This window comes from Odocoileus virginianus, chromosome 4 (assembly GCF_023699985.2).
Source record: "Odocoileus virginianus isolate 20LAN1187 ecotype Illinois chromosome 4, Ovbor_1.2, whole genome shotgun sequence".
Taxonomy (NCBI): Eukaryota; Metazoa; Chordata; class Mammalia; order Artiodactyla; family Cervidae; genus Odocoileus; species Odocoileus virginianus.
Window position 1 is genome coordinate 34,304,375 of NC_069677.1, and position 23,789 is coordinate 34,328,163.

General features: G+C 34.4%; 1 protein-coding gene across 11 annotated transcripts in view; it reads right to left on the reverse strand.

The window, feature by feature from the left end:
• Positions 1-375: 375 nt before the first annotated feature.
• The window catches only part of NLGN1 (neuroligin 1), a 908,992-nt gene continuing 885,578 nt past the window's right edge, over positions 376-23,789 (reverse strand). For all 11 annotated transcript variants that reach the window (XM_070466393.1, XM_070466392.1, XM_070466391.1 and 8 more), the window contains 3 exons: positions 20,725-20,937; positions 16,529-17,318; positions 376-15,581 (listed from right to left, as the gene is read on the reverse strand). In XM_070466393.1, the coding sequence (XP_070322494.1) occupies positions 14,759-15,581; positions 16,529-17,318; positions 20,725-20,937 (1,826 nt within the window). In that variant the 3' untranslated portion in view covers positions 376-14,758. The remainder of the gene's footprint in view (positions 15,582-16,528; positions 17,319-20,724; positions 20,938-23,789) is intronic.

Genomic DNA, 23,789 nt, shown 5'->3' on the forward strand with positions numbered 1-23,789 from the left:
TTTTACCTCAATTAAAAAAGACCAAATTAATACAATAATGACTTTTCACTCATATTAAAATGGAAAAGATAAAAAAGTAATAATTGCATCTTTGGCCATAGTGGAGGGAGATGGGTATTCTAATACACTGTTGGTGGGAGTGTATGTTTGTATAACATTTTAGAAATTCAATCAGGAAATAGTCAAATAAGAAAAAATATCTTTTGATACAACCTTATTCTTACAACCTACTTGTAAGAATTATCCCTTAAGTATGTATTTCCATTCATGTGAAAAAATAAATGTTCAAAGATTACATTTTGTATAATACTTTTTGCTTTTTTCTGTAATAACAATGATCATTCTGTTTGTTGCTTAGTTTTCTGTGTCCTTCACAAATTCAGAAAAAAAATTTAAATCCATACAAATGACGTTTTTTTTTTTTTTTCAAATGCTGAAACATATCAAATACTCCATTTTACATTCAAGACCTCTTTATCATGGTCCTCAGTGACACATCTGAACTGAACTGGTTGTTCTTCGGTCTTCTGAGCAGTTGTTCTGTCTGTTCTCTCCTTCTGTCTCCTGGACCCATGACTTCTTGAACTGATACACCTGGATCAATATTTTGTTTATATATAAAATTCTAGGTAGATCATTAATTTGTTCAGTTTCTTCCACTTTCCAGAGCTGATGTTGAGATCCCCTTTTCTTTGTCTCTAGAAGCTTTAGAAACTTTTCTTCTGATGCCCTGACATTTCATGACTATATCCCTTGATGGAGTGCCCTGTCAATCCATTACACTAGACAATGGTAGGCTCTTTCATTTAATAAAGTCATATCCTTTAAGGTTGAGACATTTTCATGTATTACCTTTTTTATTGCAATTCTTTTTACTTCATTGTAAATTATGATACAGGTGCAGAAAAACCTCACGAAATAAGTGTTTGCTAATAATACGTCACTATAAGAAAAATACTCTGGAAAAAACCACCCAGATTGAGAAAGAGAACTTTGCAGACCTCCTCAAAAGTCCTTCACATGCCCCATCCCAATCACAACTTCTTTCCTCTCCTTTAAATTAACACCATCTTGGGTGTTTGTGATCCATCTTGCTTTTCTTGATAATTTTTTCACCCAAAGGTACTTTCTTAAACATTTTTTTAGTTTTTGTAAGTTTTCTTTTAACCTACATATTATCTCACTATAATTTTTCCTGAAATTTTTCGGTGAAGAAGGCAGAAATTTTAATTGACAAAATTTCCTATAGTACAAATTTTGTTGCTTTTATTCTTACCGTTTAACTGCTCTTTTGACTTTTATACTTCTCAGTTGTTGGACCTAGAGATCTAATTAGATCCAGGTTCACTTCTGGGTGCAAAACTTCTTCAGAGTTGGTAGATTTCCATCCAGAGGCACATCATGACTGGTGGTTTCTATTTTTATAATGATGCTAATGCACAATAGTTAGATCTATTAATTTGTCAGATGTGAGAAAATGTGAAATTCTAATACAATCATCCTTCTTTTTGAAATAATTCTACAAAGAATAAATTCTTTGCATCTACAATTTGGCTACCTAGTTATATAATTCATAGAGGAGTGATAGGACAAATTCTTTAATGCTTCTTTTTATTTATCAGTTTTCAAAACAATGAACTGAACTCCACTTATCATCCATAAGGACAGAAGAGCTTTTATTTTAAATCTATTATTGATTTATGAATTTTGATCAACTGAAATTATCCTTATCAATATTCACATTGTCCCATCTTTAGATAGTGAGATCTTCAAGTTGACTCCTGAGTCCTTCAGATACATTTATAGAAGCCTTTGGCAAGATGTTCCAGATTCATCTCATACGTTTGTTCCCCAGGTCTCTCTTTCTCCTTTCTCTCTCTGCTTTTAAAGTAATGAACATTATTTGAAGACCACAATTCAAATTCTGGAGCTGCTCATTGCTACTGACTTGGTCATTTCTTGCATAACTTTTTTTTTTTTAATGTTTATTCTGACACTTCCATTTTAAAATCCAAACTATAACACTTTTACTTAACCTATTCTATCCTGCATCAGAATATCCTTCCTTCCATATTGCTGGTTCTCAAAACAGTGGAGATGATTGAATTATCATATCACAATATTGTTTGTCTGTTGTAACCCTTACCACACAGGTAAAAATTTGTGTAGCAATAGCATTATTACCAAACCCAATATGATTTCTGAAAGTGATGAAAATTTTGCATATGATTTTCCTTTCTCCTCACATTTTTTATAGTTGTATTATGTCTACATTGTCAAAGCATGTAGCTACTGTCTAATGTACTCTCTACTTTAGAATCCTCATTTAGACATAATTATATGAGTGAATATACATTTAGTGTTCAACATCAGTCCTTACATCAGTGTCTTCTTTCTGTTTGTCTGGGATCATTTTCTGGTAAATTTCTCAGGAAATGTTCATGGAAACAATATTCTGAGTTCTGGAATGTTGTTAATATTTTATCTATGGCCTTCATAGCTGTATCTTAAGTAAAGTTAGTTTATTACTGAATATAAAAATCACTGGCTCACATTCTGTTTCCTTGAGCATCTTACATATGATAATTTTCTTCCGGCACAAAACATTGCTTTGGAAAAGTCTGATGATAACCTCATTATGAGAGTCTCCATCATAAAAAATTTGACCTTATTACATGGATATAAATACCCAAAGAATTGTTTCTTTTATTTCCAATAATCTCACTAGAATAGAATATGTCTTAATATAATTTTTATCAGTTTTCTCCAGTATTCTGTGCATTCTTTCAAAATGTAATTTCAAATCTTTTTCTACTACATAGAGAGCATTTTCTGAAGTTACACTTTTATTGTATTAATTTTGTTCTCTATTTTGGTTTCCTTTTATGAAGATCCATATACACATATGTTGAGTCTTGTTTTTCTACCTCCTTATTTGTCATTTCTACTTGAATCCTTTTCCTTTTTCCTTCTTTTCATCTTTATTTATGGACTTTTTTCTCCTTTTAAACCCTCTATTTCCCTTTAAGAATTTTTCAAAGTTTCTTAAAGCAGTCTTTGCTCTTGTGTTTAATTTAAACTTCATTGTTTCTTTTATTTATAATTATTTCTTGAGTTCTATTAAAGCACTTTTTAACTTTTCTCATGCTGATTTATGTTATTTTCATAGGTTTTATTATTTCCTTAATATCATTTATCTAATTTTTATCTTCCAAAAGCTTTATGGAAATCCTAATCTCTTCTATTCCTATTCTGATAGATTTATGTATTTTTCATCTCTTCTATTTTTGTGAAGATTAGGGAGAGGGAAGAAATAGACACATTTTCAACCCACCATATTTCATCAGCCCCTTTTTTCTTGTGAGTTGTTATTTTCCTATTAATTTACAGGAGCTTTATATTCAATGCATTAATTAATCTTTCATTGCTTATATGTGCTCTAAATATTTACTTTCAGTATGTGCTCTAAATTGTTAAAAAAAATCTTATTTGATGTATTGAGATTTTAATCCCAATTTCTTATCCTTTCCTTTATGATTTATACTATTTTTATTTCTTAATAAATTCTTCCCTATTTCAAAGCATGATAATATTTTCTTATATGTTCTTCTGAAACATTTGAAGTTTGCTTTTCATTTATATCCTTAATTTATGTGGGATTACTTTTTGAGTGTAGTGTGACATAGAGATAATTTTCTGTCATGCAGATAACCATTTTTAGCTGAAGAGTTTTCCTTTCCTCTTGATTTGTAATGTTGCTCTGGCATACAGCAAATTCCTTCTTTTTCATTGATCTGTCTATGAGTTCACTATTATTCTCCATTTGTACCTCTGAATCGATACTACACTATTTTAATTAAAATAGCTTAATAGTAACTCTTGAATTACGGTGGGTGAGTTTGTTGCTCCTTATTCTTTTGCTTCAAAATGATCTTGGTCATTTTTGATCTTTACCATCTAAGGTCTGGAAACAAACAAACTCTGATGCAATTTTGATTAGTTTGGATTCATGGATAAATTTGAAACAGTTTTACTTAATTTATCTCATAAAGCAGACATATTACATGCTTCTGTGGAGCATTTCTAGGTAACTTAAAAAATAATATATACATGTTTTCCTCCACATCCACACATAAGCAATACACATTTGCACATTATTCATATATGAATGTAATATTTGTAGAAATATATATATATGAATTAGTAACTGTCAATGTTTCTGAGGAAGGAATTGGGACTTGAAGTGAGAGAGATGATTACTTTTCACTATAAAATATATTATGCTATTTGGATTGTTTTACCTTGCTCATGAGTCATTTTTTCCTATTAAACAATCCCGTTTGAGGACTACAGTTGCCTGGCCTACAACAGCATCTAAACTATGACAGATTATTAGTGTAAGAATTGGGCAAAGTATTAAAGTGGCAGAACCACATTCTTTTTCTATGAAACCATTTACATAAAAGTGCTAACCGCTCAGAAATCTTTAAGAGAAGTTCTAGAGTAATTACCCTAATTTTCCTAAGGATGACTATGATGTCATTCAAATATTTTAAATGAAAGAAAATCAGTCCTTCAAATTTACCTGATAATGTCTCTGGCTATATGTGTAGACAAAATGAAGAATTAAATCCTTTGGTTGCTGTTAATGGTGTACACCTGCTATATTTTATTCACTTTTCTATCACAAATAGCTCAATGACAAACATGTAATAGATCTTTAATATTTTTAAAGAATTAATTAATGAGTAAGTGCATGGAAAACAACTGATAAGTGCTTTGAGGGTGGTGCGTGGCAGTTTGCTGTGGGGTATAAACACAAACCTAGAATATAATAGGTGTTCAGCAAATGTGGCTACTGCTGTTCTCAGTACTATACATACTACTTCTATACTTATTACTCCAGGGCTTTGTTCTCACCCTGAGTCTGAACAGAACATTTGTTAATGGTCTGGGTCAAGAAAGAAGGATGTTTACCATTTTGATGGATTTCATTCCTCTTGGATGGAAAGATTTTCAGGTGGCATTCAATAGTGTTCAATATCTTAAAGATGAGGTAAAACAAATTATCAAGGACAAGATAAAGGTAGAATTTTCTTAATGGCTGTATGTGTGTAAGTTTTTAAAGAGTCTTAATAGGGAGAATGTCTCAGTCTGAATTGGTAGTGTGCTATGATCACTAAAGAAGGTAATACCATCATAAATTATATTTAAAAATCGTTTCTGCAGTGAGGATATTTATAGTGGTGTTCTATGAAGTAGAGATCAACTTGTACCTGAAGGGTTTGCTATGTTCAACTCTTGACATCAAACTTTCTGAGAAGTTTGGTAGTATATTCAAAATAGTGTTCAGAATGATGTATTCAAAATAGAAATTTTTCCTTGGAGAAGAAAATGATTCATGGAAGATATAATAACTGACTTAAAATATTTAAAAGAAAGTGAGATGTTGGAGAGTTTATGACTCAGGCCAAAAAAAAAGAGCAGTAGATCATAAAAAGGAAGAAATTCCAAACAGGCCCATATGTAGTAGGCTGCTTTAGTAGTAAAATAATACTACTATCTTAGTATTAGATAGGGTTCACAACAACATGTTAGGACTGTAGAAGAGGAATAAGAAGTCAGTTTAGTGGTTGGATCAGATGAGTTTTAGTTGAATCTTTTGTATTCCATGATCTATTTTGGCCTAATAAAGGGTGACTTTAAATATGGCCATATTTATTATTAGGAATAATTGTTATACATTTGCCTCTGTTGATGGATTTGCTCAACAGAATTCATATAATATTTCTGGGAACTCAACAAATATTTTATGTTTACTATTCTGAGACCTATCAGATAGATAAAACAAGATGTTGCATAATAATGTGGTATAGTTGGTAGCACAGAAGGTAATCTGAGTAGTTTAAGGGTTTAAACCTATTCCTGGTGTGGCAGTTATTATTTGTTATTGGGTAAATCACAGAGTTGGCTCATGTGTTTAACACTCAGCACATTGTCTGTCACACCTTGTGTACCATTTGGTGAGTGAATAGATGGCTAATTTCTTTCATTGCTTGATTGGTGATCACTAGCTTCCAATCTGCCTGAAGCATTGCTTATTTAGCTCACCTTAAGACTTTCCCCACAAATTCCACATCCTTGAAGAAGAAACCATAAATAAAAATGGGAGAAGGCATGGGAAAGGAAACTGCAGGAACTGGTGGGGAGATTTCCTGTAGTAAAGAGGAACTCCATTCTGAGAGAGAGGCTGAGTGTTTTCAGGAGAGAAATAGAAATGTCTAAAGGGAGATACAAAGCAACTTTCCAGGATGGGAGCAGTACAAAAGTCTTCAAGTTATGATACTCCATTAGAAAATACTGTTTTCATATGAACATTTACAGAATATATTTTGGACTTTTTTTTTTGAACTTAAAAATAACATTCTGTCACCTGTAAGGAAATGTAGAAATATAGTGAGAAAATGAAATTGCACCAACATGAAGTCCTACTAAACATCAAAATCCTTTTGTGGAAAGTAAAACTCTTAAAATGTGTTTCTGAACTGTTTATTTGGTATAAACAGTTATATATATATATATATATATGTGATATATATATATGTGGCCACAGAGGTCAGCAAAGAAAGCAATGACAACCATTTTTAGCAGTCTGAAAATAATGGTCTTTAGACCATGCATAGGAAATTCTACGACGTCCTATTTGTTCACTGTACTTCCATCTTGGGCAACATTCAGATGAGAGATACCACACTTCACTTAGTCTTCCCTACAAAGATCATTACTGATTAGATTGTACAGGCTAGAAATATCTCTCTCTAGATTTTGTTTTTGTGACACAAAATAAAATTTTGTGATTTTTATCTAGTGACACAATTTGACCAAGGCTTGAATCAAGGATTAAACTTGGTGCCTCTTTCTAATTATGATTAATCTTGTTCTCTACGGAAAATAGATTATGGTTTGATGGGTTTTGTTTAAATCCCTGTGTGCTCTTTTAAAGTAACTTCCATACAACTCTGCTTTTAAAAGCAACTATTTGGAGGCAGGAAGTCATTAATTAAAAATTGAGAAGCTTTTCTTCCTTTCTTTCGCCTTCAGTTCCTTACTCTTTTTTTTTTTTCTCATCTCTCTCTCTTTTGACAAGCTGTGTAACAACTGTATCCAAGTTCCCAAACTTTACTCTCCAAATTCTTTCCCTGCCTTCACCAAGAGGTGAACAGATCATAAAATATCATGGTTTCCATCAAATCAGAACTGTCAGCATATGTGTGGGCAATAGAAAGAAGTTGCAAGGGAACATTTATCTTGGAAATGTTTTTGTGTGTGTCAAGCAAAGAAAAAATTATTTCTGAGTTTAAAAATGGTCAACACAACTTGGAAAACATGGTAATATTTATTTGTGATGATGAATTTGTTTTAATGAAAGCCATGGATGTCAAAACACAAGCTGAAACATGACAACCCAATGGCCTTTTATTACAAAAAAACATGACATTTGTCCCATTAATATGCTAAATGATAAGCGCAGAGAGGGATGAATCAAAAACACTAAAATCCTTCTAAACACACCATCTAATACAGATATCAATTCTGGATATGGCATTCAAAAATAGTTTCTCTGCTTTAATTTCATCTGCTGAGTTTTTGTTACTGTATTTGTACAAGTTTCTTTAAAGCTCTAATTATTATCATTCATTTCAACACAAAACTGCTAGCACTTTGGCTTGACTTTTCATAGAGAACTAAATTCTGTCATATCAATACATACATAGAGAGATATATTAATACAATGTCATTTGTAAATATATGAGTCTGAAAGGGCCATCATAAATATTGTATAAACCATATAGTTCCTAAGCTATATATACCATATGGTATATATAATGCTTGACTAGAAAAGATTACATAACTGTTTGATTTATAATTGTCCCTGACAACTCAGACTTCTTCTACATTAAAATTACTTATTTGGAAAAAAAATTTGCTATAGATTTAAATTTCTACATGTACCATTAAATAAAATGCTAAATAACTGTTGCTATCCAAAAATTCACCTTGTTCTGTCCAGAAGTCATTTGGACCCATTTGGTATCATACAAAAATCAAACTAAATGCAAGAAAATACTTTTCTAAATAAAATGTTCTTATTGGAAACTTATAACATGGTCATCCAATTATACCTTTTAAGTTGAATTATTAGGAGTTGCAAAGTAAAAATAGACAGTAATGTTCATAAATAAAATCCTAGGAAGTAAGGCACTTGTGCCCTGCACATGGTTATTCCAGTTTGTAGATGCGACAACCTTTTTCAAATTGAGCTGGTTTCTGGCTTGCATACAAATACAGCAAAGTCTCAGAATAAAACCAAATCAGAATGCTTATGAAAAATAATCAAGCTGGTTACTAAATACTTCACCTCAGTAGGAAATTTCTTTAGCGACTTCTGACAGAAATTTGAAGTGCATGCTACTATATCAAGTGCAGGAGAGGTATAAGGCTGTTGGAGAAATTCCCTTAGTTTATTGACTAAAAAGCCAAAACAACTGTGGTAACAATAAAGCTTGACAGGATAATTAAATGAATGATAACAAAATCTCAGCAGGGGAGTGCCCATTAATTGAATTTATTTGGGAGCATGTTTTCACAAGTATAACCAAATTATCTAATTTTCACTCACATTAAAAAGTGATAGTCTATAACAACTAATTACTAGAAATGAAGGGGAACACCAGTACTTTGAACCAATAACACAGAAGAAAACAAACTTCAAAGGATTGCCATGATATTTGACAGCTTCCTAAGAACTCCCTTCATCATTTTACCCCAGGAAAGTATTTCTGTGAAACTCACCAAAGAAAAGAATCCCCAAAAGTTCTACGTAGCAGTGTCTTTAAAACTGGAACACAAAACCACATTCTTTGAATCTTTTCATTACATTAACATGTGTCAGTATAAATATGTCAACAGGTGAAATAACTGAGAAGAATGTGTTATAGATAAAACAATTGAGTTTTGGCATTTCTTTTCTGTAAGAAGATTAATGGCATCCTTGCTATATTCTTTAGTAGTATGTATGGTTGATTTTAAAAATTTTGCTGCTGCTTTCATGTGGTACAGATAAAAAAATTAGAATTAAAGCATTATTTGGTCAACTTTCAAATTTGGAATGAAGAATAAAATAATCTATGCATTACTCAAATTTTCTGCTTTGAGCTATTAGCATCTCTCCAGATTCAAGCTGGATGTTTTTCATGCTATAGCAAGTGATTTTCCAATTTCCTACAGTTAATAACAGAACTCATGAGTAATCTGTAGTAGTCAAGTAGATTTTGTTCACAGTCAACATATTCGACCAAAATTTAAAACTATGAGAACTGCCACTTTTATATTGCTAATCCCATTCTCTAAAACAACATTAAACTGTTGATAAACATTTGACAATAATTTGTGTAAACAGCAAGACAATGAAATCAGATCATGAACTTTTTATTGCCAAATTCAGAAGTAAATTGAAGAAAGTTGGGGAAACCACTAGACCATTCAGGTATGACCTAAATCATATCCTTTATGATTATACAGTGGAAGAGACAAATGAATTCAAGGGATTAGATCTGATAGACAGAGTACCTGAAGACTATGGATGGAGGTTCATGACACTGTACAAGAGGCAGTGATCAAGACCATCCCCAAGAAAAAGAATGCAAAAAGGCAAAATGGTTGTCTGAGGAGGCATTAAAAATAGCTATGAAAGGAGTAAAAGGAAAAGGAGAAGAGGAAAGATATTTCCATTTGAATGCAGAGTTCCAAAGAATAGCGAGGAGAGAAAATAAAGCCTTCCTCAGTGATCAATGCAAAGAAATAGAGGAAAAGAACAGAATGGGAAAGACTAGAGATCTCTTCAATAGATTAAAAATTAGAGATACCAAGGGAAACATTTCATGCAAAGATGGGCTTGATAAAGGACAGAAATGGTATGGACCTAACAGAAGTAGAAGATATTAAGAAGAGGTGGCAAGAATACACAGAAGAACTATACAAAAGAGATCTTCATGACCCAGATAACCACAATGGTGTGATCACTCACTGAGAGCCAGACATCTTAGAATACAAAGTCAAGACTATGAGCAAAGCTAGTGGAGGTGATGGAATTCCAGTTGAGCTATTTCAAATCCTATAAGATGATGCTATGAAAGTGCTGCACTCAACAGGCCAGCAAATTTGGAAAACTCAGCAGTGGCCACAGGACTGGAAAAGGTCAGTTTTCATTCCAATCCAAAAGAAGGACAGTGACAAAGACTGTTCAAACTACTGCACAATTGCACTCATCTCACACACTAGCAAAGTAATGCTCAAAATTCTCCAAGCCAGGCTTCAGCAGTACGTGAACCATGAACTTACAGATGTTCAAACTGGATTTAGAAAAGGCAGAGAAACCAGAGATCAAATTGCCAACATCAGCTGGATTACCAAAAAAGCAAAAGAGTTCCAGAAAAACATATGCTTCTGCTTTATTGACTATGCCAAAGCCTTTGTGTGGATCGCAACAAACTGGAAAATTCTTAAAGAGATGGGAATGCCAGACCACCTTACCTGCCTCCTGAGAAATCTGTATGCAGGTTAAGAAACAACAGTAGACTGGTTCCAAATAGGGAAAGGAGTACATCAAGACTGTATACTGTCACCTTGTTATTTAACCTATATGCAGAGTACATCATGTGATATGCCAGGCTGGATAAAGCACAAGCTGGAATCAAGATTGCTGGGAGAAATATTCATAAACTCAGATATGCAGATGACACCACCATTATGGCAGAAACCAAAGAACTAAAGAGCCTCTTGATGAAAGTGAAAGAGGAGAGGGAAAAAGTTGGCTTTAAACTCAACATTCAGAAAACTAAGATCATGGCATCCAGTCCCATCACTTCATGGCAAATAGATGGGGAAACAATGGAAACAGTGACAGACTTTATTATTTGGGCTCCAAAATCACTGCAGATGGTGACTGCAGCCATGAAATTAAAAGACACTTGCTCCTTGGAAGAAAAGCTATGACCAACTTAGTAGCATATTCAAAAGCTAAGCCATCACTTTGCTAACAAAGGTCCATATAGTCAAAGCTATGGTTTTTCCAGCAGTCATGTATGGATGTGAGAGTTGGACTATAAAGAATACTGAGCACCAAAGAACTGATGTTTTTGAACTGTGTTGTTGGAGAAGACTCGAGAGTCCCTTGGATGCAAGGAGATCCAACGAGTCCATCCTAAAGGAAATCAGTCCTGAATGTTCATTGGAAGGACTGATGCTGAAGCTGAAACTCCAATACTTTGGCTATCTGATGCGAAGAACTGACTCACTGATGCTGGGAAAGATTGAAAGTGGGAGGAGAAGGGGACAACAGAGGATTAGATGGTTGGATGGCATCACCCACTTGATGGACATGAGTTTGAGCAAGCTCCGGGTGCTGGTGATGGACAGGGAAGCCTGGAGTGCTGTAGTCCATGGGGTCGCAAGGAGTTAGACATGATTGAGTGACTGAACTGAACTGAACTGAAGACAATGAAATAAAATTAATTTTGGCTTAATGTTTGTATAAATTGTAAGCAGCCTTGGCTATTTTCAGTATCAGCAGAGGCAGGGAAATCTGAATTAATATGTGATGACAAAAATACTATTTTAATTTTGTGACTTGTTTTCTAAAGAAAACCATCATCTAAATAAATATATTTAAAACATTTGGGTAAAATCTAATAACATTATTCAAAATCTTATTGCATAAAATTCATTTCAGCTTTAAAAACAGCTCTTAATGTTCTATTTATTGTGGTACATCATTTTACATTCAGAAAACTAGCTGCTGTTTTATATAAAACTAGCAACTAATGCTCACAATGACATCATCATGACCTCAAACAGTAATAAAACTTAGAGCTGCTTTATCCTCCACAAAGTTTTTGCTACATTAATAAAAACAAAATAGGGCTATGCTTTGTTTTCCTAGGTCATTTTCCTAAATTAGTATAAAATAAATGTCTGTTATGATAGCTAGGTAGATCAAGTAACAGATAAGTTCAGAGCAATAGATAAGTAGATAGATATAAATAAGGCCATCATTAAAATAGAATGGTTTTGCTAAGTGAAGTAATGCATATGAAAGATTTCATTTATATCTTATTTTGCTGTCATTTCTATTTTTGTCTTTATCTTTTGTTTAATCAATATAGTAAAAGAGAGTTTTCTGATTAAACAATATTTAAGATGCAAAACAATTCTTTATGTTTATGTTGGCAGTTCACAGCCTAAAAGCATAATCACATCAGGCAAAAACTGAACATAGACCGCTCTGGATTTTGAAGACTTTTTCTGCTTCCAACAGATTTTTATTTGAAGTTATGGAGCAACATCTACATTTTACTGATAGTTAATAATTGGGAGGGGGAATTATAAGTAAATAAATTCCTCAAAATAGAAGATTTTTATCTTTATTGTTAGCTTAAAGTCTTGCTCAACACTTTAAAATTTTCTGAGAAGGGTAATTTTCTATCCACTACTTTATGTGAAATTAATCACCCTGATATTGGGAACCTAGATATTGTATTTCATAAATGTTGCACATTTATTTCCAATAGACCTGTTTCTTGATGATCAGAATTGGAACGTGTGTTTCTAACTGAAAACGATTGGCACATTTTATTTCCACGCCATTTTCACAAGACAAAGTATTAAAAAATACAATGCTAATACTTTTCATGAGTTCCTGGGCTTATAAATTCATAATAAAATTAATGTTTCATCAGCTTCATTTTAGATGAGACTTGACTTTAAATACACAGTGTGTCTTCTGTAGAAGTTACCTACATGTCTTCAAAAACCCGACTGGTCTAGAGAAATGACTCTCTGAGACAGTCATGTTTCATATTTTTTCTTCTTTTTTGTTTTTTAAAAAAAGACAAAACAGCAATAAACATTTTAGCTCTTTAATGAGCAAAGATCATGTCTCTTAGCATTGGACTAATAGTCATTATTATCTTTATTTCACGCAATGACCAGTGACATGGCCAAGATGTACAAAGTTGTTTCCATCAAGTAGTATACAATTTTTTTTGTATAATAAGCTTTCATTCTTGAAAAAGAGTAACTGAAAAGAAAGGTTTCTGTTACTGCAGTTAGTTTGTCAGAGAAAGTTCTTTGCATTATCTTACAAACTATCAAAATTGCTAGTCATCTGAAAAAATGTAAAAAAAAATCACATAACTTTAGTCTAATAGAAATATAGTACAGGTAAGAGAGAAAGTATTTATCAGGATGTGCTCTTTAAGTCCATCTCAATTTTTTTAATATAAATGTACATCTGATTACATATACAAACATTTGGAAAGGTCTGTGATATACTGTTACTGGTAAACAACAAGGGGATGAAGAGTTTTCTGTGGTCTTAGAATATTCATTTAAAAATCACACATACGTGTAAGACTACAATCCTCCAGGTGTTGACGCTCTTTCTAGGTTCTTTATCTACGTTGCAATCTATTGAGACTGTGTGAGTAAATTCCAGTGAATGAACCTCAGTGAGAAAGATAAGTGACGTGAGGAGGGACATAACTTTATATTGAATTATTATTAGTAAACATTTTGTCATGCAACATGAGTAAATCAATGAACTGAGAACTGTAATCAGACTGGTAATTTGGGGCATCCTCAGATCATAAAGACTTGCAAGTTACTCTTTGGACACACTTCACCTTACCCAAAGGAACAAAATACAGAATAACAAAAACCACAGCAAATTATAGATCCTATAACACATGTCCAATTAGGGTTATATTTCTAGAAAATATTTAGATGGGAATGAAAAGAACATTAAAAACACAGGAAATTTTTTTTTCTGGGATTCATATCAGCAAGTATTCACCACTATACCTATAGTTTCTTCAGATACATTTAGTAACTAATTCCTTCTATTAGCAGAACTACTGTGAATTATTTTATTGTAATTACTTTTGCCCCCTAAATTCTTCTTTAGGTTCTGCCAATTGATGGAGGAAGCTTCTATTAAAAACTTCAATGGGATGAGAAGAATTTTAATTACGGCTTAATCAGCAGCACAGCCACCAAGCATATAAATGATCATGCACATCGTGCTAAAAATATCCAGTTTCCTTTATCCCCACAACTTTATACTGACAGCACTTATGTGATAATGTTGTACCTGCCAGTCTTTAAACTTCTTTGTTTTACTGGCAAATTTCAGCATGAGCCTCCGCTAAGGCCATTAACAGCATTGGTGCTTTGTATACTTATCCAAATATGTAAATATGGTCTACACAATAAAACAGCTCCAAATAAAAACTGGTGAAAATTATCTGACATTCCATTGGTGTGTCCCTTGTGCATATTCATGGTTATTTTTAAAATTTTTATATTTATATTTCAGACACAGTTCTTTCCTGTTTGGTGTTCCACATGCCTAATTCCATTATGTAACATAAATCTTCAAAAAATTAATTCTTGAATGTGAATGAAAAAGTATCATTCAGAACAATTGCTTCAAGCAATTGAAATTCGCTTTTAAAGTTGATTTGTGTATATATGTACAATTCTTTTTTTTTTTCCAAAACCCCCAAAGTTCTTGATATGTATATTCACATAATATTCCTCCTTATTTAAATAGTAAGAGTCTTGTAGGTTGAAAGCCAAGGAATCTTCAGTAATCTTTTACTGCAATCCATCAAAAAAATAGTTTGTTTCTCTTATCTGGCTATACCCTGGTTGTTGAATGTGAATGGGGGTGGGGGTGGGGATGGGGCAGTGTATTGTTCTGTCCTCCAGTAAAAGTATTGAATGTGTGTAAGGGCTGAATCCCTGGTATAGTGTTGGGAATCATTGTAATGGTGTTGGGTGTCATTAAAGGAACATCATCAGGTGACCTCCTCATAGCTAATGTGTAATCTGGGGGGCAGGCGGTCCGAAGAACCACCTCATGTGGATGGATGGACTCACATTCATGATCCAAATCAGTGTGCTTCATTTGGAGGGACATGATCTCCTCTTCTTGTGCGTGGGTCAGATCATTGGTAGTGGTGCGCTGAGGGCTGCATCTCCTGTGAACATCATGTCTCCTCTTATCCTTTTTGTAGTACAGGGCTGCAAAGGCCAAGATGTTCAGAAAGAGCAGTGATGCTCCAACGGCAATAGTAACGCTCAGCTCTGTTGAGTAGTCCCTTTGATCCACTGAAAATGGACTTGGCTGTTGTTTGGGATCATCCTGCTTGGCAGTGGGAAAGGCTGATGTGACCGGTATGGAATTTTTTCTCGTAGGTCTGAAAGTGATGTCAGTTGATGGCACTTTAGTTGTTGTCGAGGTATACTGAGAAATGTCATTGAGATTATGCAGATGAGGTACCAGCTCCAACCAGAGGTTTACTTTATTGGCTCTGTAATGTTCTTTAACTCTTGGTTTTAATCCAATATGGAGATAAAGTTGGTCTTTCTGGGAATATCTGGTCCATGCTACTTCTTCAAAGCGGTTGGGTTTGGTATGTATGAATTTTGTGTCTTGAGGGACTGGTTGATTTGGGTCACTAGAAAAGAGAAATTATGAGAAAGAAATTTGCTTTATTCTTTCAAAAATCACAATAGCACTAATTTAACATTTAATTGAAGAGGTAACTCAGCAAGGCTTTAGACTGTTTTAATATAAGGGGTTAATTTAGAAATAGCAATTCTATCTCAGGCAGGTTGTTAAATGGTTGATAACATAATTTGAGTAAATCTCACTTTCTTGTTATCTCTACCCATGGACTGCTACACATCCAAAGATTAAAAAATTCTTTCTCAAGATGGTGGGAGGGGGGAACGGGATGGGGAATACATGTAAATCCATGCTGATTCATGTCAATGTATGACAAGAACCACTACAATATTATAAAGTAATTAGCCTCCAACTAATAAAAATAAATGAAAAAAAAATTCAAGTACAAGTGAGTTTTCTCATAGGCAAGCTAGTAGAGACAGCAGTGGGGAAAAAGTTGGGATTTGGAATTGGCAGGTGAGGATTGGAGTCCTAATGCTGCTATATACTAGACATTTGAATATATCTATGTAAAGCTTTCACAGCCTGAGGCCCTTTTTCTGTAAAATGGGATTATGGTATTTGACCTGCTCTCCTCACAAAGTACTTGGGAAGATCAAAGGCATACAGTACTGTAAACTGAAAATCTCTATAAAATGAAACTTGTCATTATTGAATAATAATAATAAATCCTGTGTAATTAAAAAAAGAAACAAAATAAATTTAATCATTGAGTAATACAATAAAGATTAAAGACTTTCTTAATAAGCTTTACAAAATAAGAATAAAGCAGTGATTTCTGAAACACCACAAATATAAATTTTGAATAAAGGAACTTAAATATTGTTGGCATTAACCTATTAAATTAAATCATTTGGACACAAAACATGTATATTTTAAGTGCTTAAGAGGATATTTTTACTAAAGTATAGCAAACTTCATTCCTTAGGTACCTACCCAGTTTTAGCAAAATTTGTCCAGTATGTCATTACGACTGCACTCAGCATCACATCATTTTTGGAGAAATTGCAAGGAAATAACTCTGTAGGTCCAATCATGGGTATTCCTAGTACATAGGGAACCTCATCTCCATGAGCTGCATCAGCCCAAGCTGGAACCTGATCTGTTTGGCAATGATGGTAAAAGGCATAGAAATATGTGGGTGAACCAAAATTTGAGTGAAGATCTGCTGTAGCTACAGCTGGTGCCACCCACTGATGGTCCGTAAACAAAGCTAATAATGTCTTCCTTCTGGTTTCAGGGTTATGACGGTCAGCCCAGTCAGTATACATGAATTTAATGGTTTCTCTCAAAACATCTTTGCCTTCAGGATATCCATATAAGTTATCAACAAAATTGGAAACAGCAAAGTCAAAATCACTAGCAGATATACCATCATCACTATCTACTATATTTTCAACAAATTTTAATCCTTCCCCTTGGTTAACTCCTAACATTATATCATAGTTGAGAAACTCTCCTTGCTCCATCAGTATCTGAGGGTCATCCGGTATCACATCACCATCAATCACAGGTCCAAAGGCTATGTGGTATCGTGCTGGTTGAATATCTTGGTCAACAAGTTCTTTGTAAGGCTTCTTCTGCAGGCATTCCACTAACTCTACTGTATCTGAAACATTGCAACCAACTTTTGTGGCCAACATTCTAGCATATTTTGCAGGTTGGAAACTAACAGCCCAGCTGGAAAGGGCTGTTCCACTTTGAGCGATTGCTCGTTGAAAGAGTCCTATGGGAAAAAACAAAACAAAACAAAACATTTCAGATGACCTTTGAATAATGTTGTGGTAAAACAATCAAATCTGATATTTGAGATGTGTATATAAAAACCCAGATATGACTCAAGAAACAGGGAGATAGAGACATTTTTGCTTAAGAGAAGGTACACAAAGTCATCCCCAGGGTACAATGAATTGGAAAGATGGATTTGAGTCTTCTGCTTTCAGTAGCAACTACTTTGAGAAGAAAGAGATCTAGATTGTGCCCTGTCTCAAAAAGGCAGTAAGCAAGGAGAAATGGAAAATGTGTAAATAGTAGTGGTAAAAGAAGTCTCAATTATTTATTTGCTCAGCATGTACACACCTATGTTACTGTCACAGCCAGCCAGATGGGGCTTTCTCCCCTTTAGCTCTACATCAGACTTTGTATTGTCTTTTGAGGATATTTCCTCCAATTTGGCTGCATGTATCTTTCTTCAAAATGGCTCTGTGTGTTTGTTTTAATCAGAATTTATTTGAAAACAATTGTTGATATGTTTACATAACTACTGGGGCTCGGAATTTGCTGATACCCTGGGGATGGCCCTAAAGGCACACAAAACAGAATATCATTTTAGACATACTCTTTCCAGCTCTTTGTATCAGACACAGTATGTTGAATACTCATCTTTCTGAGGATGGTATAACATTTGCAGTGTATTCGCTAGGTTAAAGAGAAAACCATCAGCAGAAGGGTTTAGTGGGGGCAGAGAGTGATTTAACTTTTCCCACTGTTGAATGTACACTGCTATATTTTATCATAAAAGATGAAAAGTACATGGTCCATTGCTTTTCACTTAATTACATTTAACATTATAAATCATGGTTCCATATGCAGCTTGATAAGAACTGCATACCATTCAAATTTATAAATGAACTTTACTTATTAGGGAATTTTCTAATAAAATTCTCATTTTAAAAATATAATTTCTCTATTCTATTTTAAAAATTACCTTTATTAGCAATTTCCAAATACAGCTTTGTAGTTCAGTTATTCAAACACATGCTCAATCATTCATATGTGTTAATGTATAAGAACTCTTTTTCACAAAGGTGCTAAAGTAATGACTAAATTAGAAGCAAAGCTTTCATTTTTTTATCCAAACACATATATATGTATTCAAAATACCTGTAATAATGTTTCCAGATAATTCTAAAATATTCAAAAAGTCAAACAATACTAATAAATATTTGTTCTGATTTCTGACATCTTTATGAAAATATTTTCAGTTTGCTACAGCAAAGAGAATACCTATAGTATGAATAACTTTTTAAACTTGTGTTTGTCAATATTGGCTCAGAGAAATATTTCACTGCTTAAAAACTTTAGAGCTAAAATAAGACTTCTATAAGATTCTTTCCCATTTTAGGGACTTAATGACATTAACTAAATATGTCAGAAAAAATACATATCACATTTAACATAGTCTGAAATATGCCATCTAGATGGCACTGGGAAAATCCATATATTTTATTATTAGTGAAAGTGCTTGTACACATGATTGTTATAGGCCTGAGAATTGTTGCAGCTCTGGGAAGTTCCCAAACTTTAAAGTCTATGTCTGCAATGAAGATAAAATTAGCCTGATGATTCCAAGACCCCTTCTGAGCATCTCGTGGTCAATTTAGGCAGCTTTGTTACTAGAAATAAGCTTAGAACTAGATCACACATAAGTACATTTATCTAGCCAGGCATGGATAGATTTCCTTGAAGACTGTGTGTGATGGAATGCTACGTTTTCACCTGTTTGCACAGCCATTTGCCACTGTTTATCACATTGATTGATTGATGAATAGCAACATTAGCTGATGAACTAATTGATTCATCTCTTTATAAAATGCTAGTTTTATACTGGCTGAAAATGGCTTTGATACCCATGTTCACTTTACATTTAGAAAAAAATTTTAGAAAAAAATCAGTGCAAATAGCCTTTGAGACCAAATGACCCTAAGAAGTCTGAAGAGATTGGCTAATAATATCCTAGATAAGTACTGGCATTAGTGTAGACTTCAAGCTAGAACATTTTAATCTGCTCAGTTAAAGAAAAAAACAACTAACTTTACTATTTCAAAATAAGTCATTTCACTGAAGACCAAAATCTCTATACTTTGGAAGAGTTCTCAAACATGTGTCATTTTGCTATCCCGAATCAGAACTCTACTAATACAACTGAGAAGTTACATAAACTATGTCTACAAATTAAGTCAATAATAATATGTGATCCTTCAAATATATAAACTCATTTAATGACTGTTATTCTGAAATTTGACATTAATGTGTCTTTGATGCCAAAAACAAATATTCTGTGTCTGGTGCTCATATAATACCATTTAGTCTTATAAGCTGACAAGCTTCATGATTTAAAACCGACAGTGTATACTTTCTTAATATCTATAAACTGACAATGGAAAAGCAGAAAACATAAGATGGTCTATGTTGATATGTATTCTCTCTTTTCCTCTCTATTCCTATCTATTTCCTATCTATGTATAATGGAGAGAAAGTATTTACTTTACAGACTTCTCCAACAAAACACTTCTGTTCCTGTGGACATTTCAAGTTAATAATGCTATAAGAATGGGTGACTAAACTCATGGTAAAATGGGAGTTCGTAAAGACCAGCATGATAAGCCTTGCACAGGCATCTTGGAAAAAAGATGTCAAGGCCAGAAAATGGAGACAAAAACAATATCTCATGGATTTAACCAGCCTTAGTGCTCCAGGCTGCTTTGCCAGGCGTCAGAGAGAAAAAATAACATTTTTGGAGTTGAAAATAGAAAAAACACAAAATCAAACATATTTTTCTTTTTAGTCAAAAGCTCTACTAGTGACCTTAATGCTTTGACAATTTTGGATCATGCATGCAAAATAATCAAACGTCTGTCCTCTACTCAGGCAAGTGAAAATGACGTTTCCAGACGAACTAGCTAACAACCGCTTCCTTATTATCTTCATACTAGTAAAGGGTTTAAAACGTTTACCATCTAGAAAATGGATTATATACAAGCCTTGCGTTAAATGATAATTTTTTTAAAAAAACCAGATCTTTGATTTTTGATTACTGAATCAACATAACAGAACTGTGAACATCTTTGATTTTCCCCAAAATCACCCTTTGGAGGAGAGAAAAGTTACTGTAATGTTAATTATTCTGAAGTGTGCTTGTAAGGGCATCCATACCAAGCTCCACAGGAAACAAAGAGTTTGACAAAAATTTAAACATGCATAGAGAAGCTGAAGAAACAAAGTTTTAAACAGTTATTGAGTTCATTCTAACATTTAGTTTAAACAGAGAAATATATACAGAGCATCACATACTACTGATGGTGGTGGCATGCAGACACCAAAATTGTCAAAATTTGCAACCTGCATAATACCTTTGGTTGAATTGCTCCAACGGTTACCTTCAGAATAATGGGATAAAGTCAGCAGATTGACACATGAACCCCCAGCACCAGATCCAAAAACAGTGATTCTTAAGGGGTCACCACCAAAGAATCCAATATTCTCACTAGTCCATCTTAAAGCCTGTATGAGATCAAGGAGTCCATAGTTTCCTTTTGCAGCCTGATCCCCTGTGCTCAAGAAACCTGGAAAATAGAAATCAAAAGACATCAAAGAACACCCTTTTGAGTTGACATGAGTCAAACTGATATAAAATTTAAATAAAATTGAAACCTGTTTTCATCAAGATGAGTAAAACCCAAGTTCTTTAGAGAAAAATTATTTTCCACCAGAATAAACGAATTTACTTTAGGAAGAATATCAGAGACTAAAATCTGGAAAATGATATTTATCTTTCCCAAATGTTTCCCAAGCTATCCAGGTAACAGGTAAAGAGAGAATGAAAACATTGTGAAAGACCTCAAGAGAGACATTCTAGGGGCTGACTTACTTGGTGGAGATATTTGAGATAGTATCATGGGGTGTATGAGGGTGTGTTTTTGCATAAAAACTGTCAGTCCTCAAGTTGCTCATGGTCTAATATGGTTGGAATTTAAGGTATGTGTAGCAGAGTGGCAGGATATGAGGACACAGAACAGGTGTATTTTTCTAAGACTTGTGCATAAAATCATATGCAACTCTTTGTATGTATAGGTATATGAACATATTTATTGATGATGCACCATGGTTAAGAATCACTGTAGTTAGCTAGCTGGAACAGCTCAGTTAGGAGAACATTAGGCTGAAGAATCACTGTAGCTGATATAATTTGAGATTACATTTTAGAATGCCCAAGATGCTAAACTGAGATAATATAAGAAGTTAGAAAACAATATAGAACATTTGAAGATTCTTGAAAAGTTGAGATTCATATTTCTCCAATGTTCAAAGCTCCATTTCATAGTGAATTTAATAATGAAGAGGAATATATGTTGATTAATAGAAAGAATGAAAGTGGGGAGAGGTTACAAAGATCTAAACAGAGTAAAAAAAGCAATTTTAAAAAAGGAGATGGATAGTGCAAAACTGATAAACAGAAACCTCAATTAAAATAGAGTTGGGAAGTCAGAAAGAGGAGCTCTCACGCACTATGACAATAGCAGAGCCCAACAGGAAGAAAAGCTTTCCTTGCCTGGCAAGAGCTCAGCCAATGAGAGACTCACAACTCAGTCCCTGAAAAGCTACTCTACTTCAAGCTCTCCAAAGTCCTCCAACAGACTCTGTTTACTATATGCTCCCACCTTCCTTTTCCCTTTTAAAAAAAAGTCCTTCTCTCCTTGCTGTGGGGAGACTGGCATGTGGCTCGCCACAGTTGTAGACCCCAAACTGCAATTCTTTGTTGATCCCAAGCAAACTCATTTCTACTGGAGAAATTGCTGGCAGTCGATTTAAGTCAACATTTTGGTGGCCTGCATGGAGATCCAAAGACCCTGATGATTTCCAGGCTAGTGGTGGTAGACAAGTGTGATGCTCACATTGAACCCATTGCTGCTCACTGCTTTTCTTGTCAGCCCTGGGATCTAAGAGTTAGTCTTTCTTCTAGATGTAAGCTACTGCCCTATTTGCATTTTGAAGCCCTCCAGGTTTTACTGGGGATCTGTTTTAAGGCTATGTATTTTCTGGCTAAGACTTTGTTCTGTATGTGTGTGAGTTATTTGGCATATGCCTGATTTTTGAATTTGCCTGCTTACTTATATGTAGAGTACATCATGAGAAATGCTGGGCTGGAAGAAGCACAAGCTGGAATCAAGATTGCCGGGAGAAATATCAATTACTTCAGATATGCAGATGACACCACCCTTATGCAGAAAGTGAAGAGGAACTAAGAAGCCTCTTGATGAAAGTGAAAGGGGAGAGTGGAAAAGTTGGCTTAAAGGCTTAACATTCAGAAAACACTAAGATCATGGCATCTGGTCCCATAACTTCATGGAAAATAGATGGGGAAACAGTGGAAACAGTGTCAGACTTTATTTTTTGGGGATCCAAAATCACTGCAGATGGTGATTGCAGCCATGAAATTAAAAGATGCTTACTCCTTGGAAGCAGTTATGACCAACCTAGGAAGCATATTAAAAAGCAGAGATGTTACTTTGCCAACAAAGATCCGTCTGGTCAAGGCTATGGTTTTTCCAGTGGTCATGTATGGATGTGAGAGTTGGACAGTGAAGAAAGCTGAGTGCCAAAAAATTGATGTTTTTGAACTGTGGTGTTGGAGAAGACTCTCGAGAGTCCCTTGGACTGCAAGGAGATCCAACCAGTCCATCCTAAAGGAGATCAGTCCTGGGTGTTCATTGGAAGGACTGATGCTGAAGCTGAAACTCCAATACTTTGGCCACCTGATGGGAAGAGCTGATTCATCGGAAAAGACCCTGATGCTGGGAGGGATTGGGGGCAGGAGGAGAAGGGGATGACAGAGGATGAGATGGCTGGATGGCATCACCGACTCGATGGGCATGAGTTTGAGTAAGCCCCAGGAGTTGGTGATGGACAGGGAGGCCTGGCGTGCTGTGATTCATGGGGTCGCAGAGTCGGACACGACTGAGCAACTGAACTGAACTGAACTGATTTTTGAAATCGGCCTTTTAAAATTGGAACTGTGCTCATCTTCGGCAGGATTACTTCTGGAACGGGGGTTGGGGGCTGTTCCTCCTGGAATTGGCTAGCCTTTGGTTCATTCCACTGGGATCAGGGGCTGTTACATTATAACTGTGTCAGTTCAGTCTTTGACTCAATTCCTTTTGGAAGAGGGGCTATTTTATTGGCACTGTGGTATTAAGCCTTTGGCCTGACTCCCTTTGAATTGGGCTGTTATATTAGAGCTGTACAGAGCAGACTTTGACTTGGGGTCTTCAGAACTAGAGTGTTCCTTCTGAACTGGCTGGTATTAGACCTGAAGGCTGTTTGAGTTGCTTGAGATGTTTATGCTATTTGAAAATTATCTTTTTACTCTAGGTAGAAACCTTTGAGAAATGGGATCCCTACTATCTAAATTTTTGAG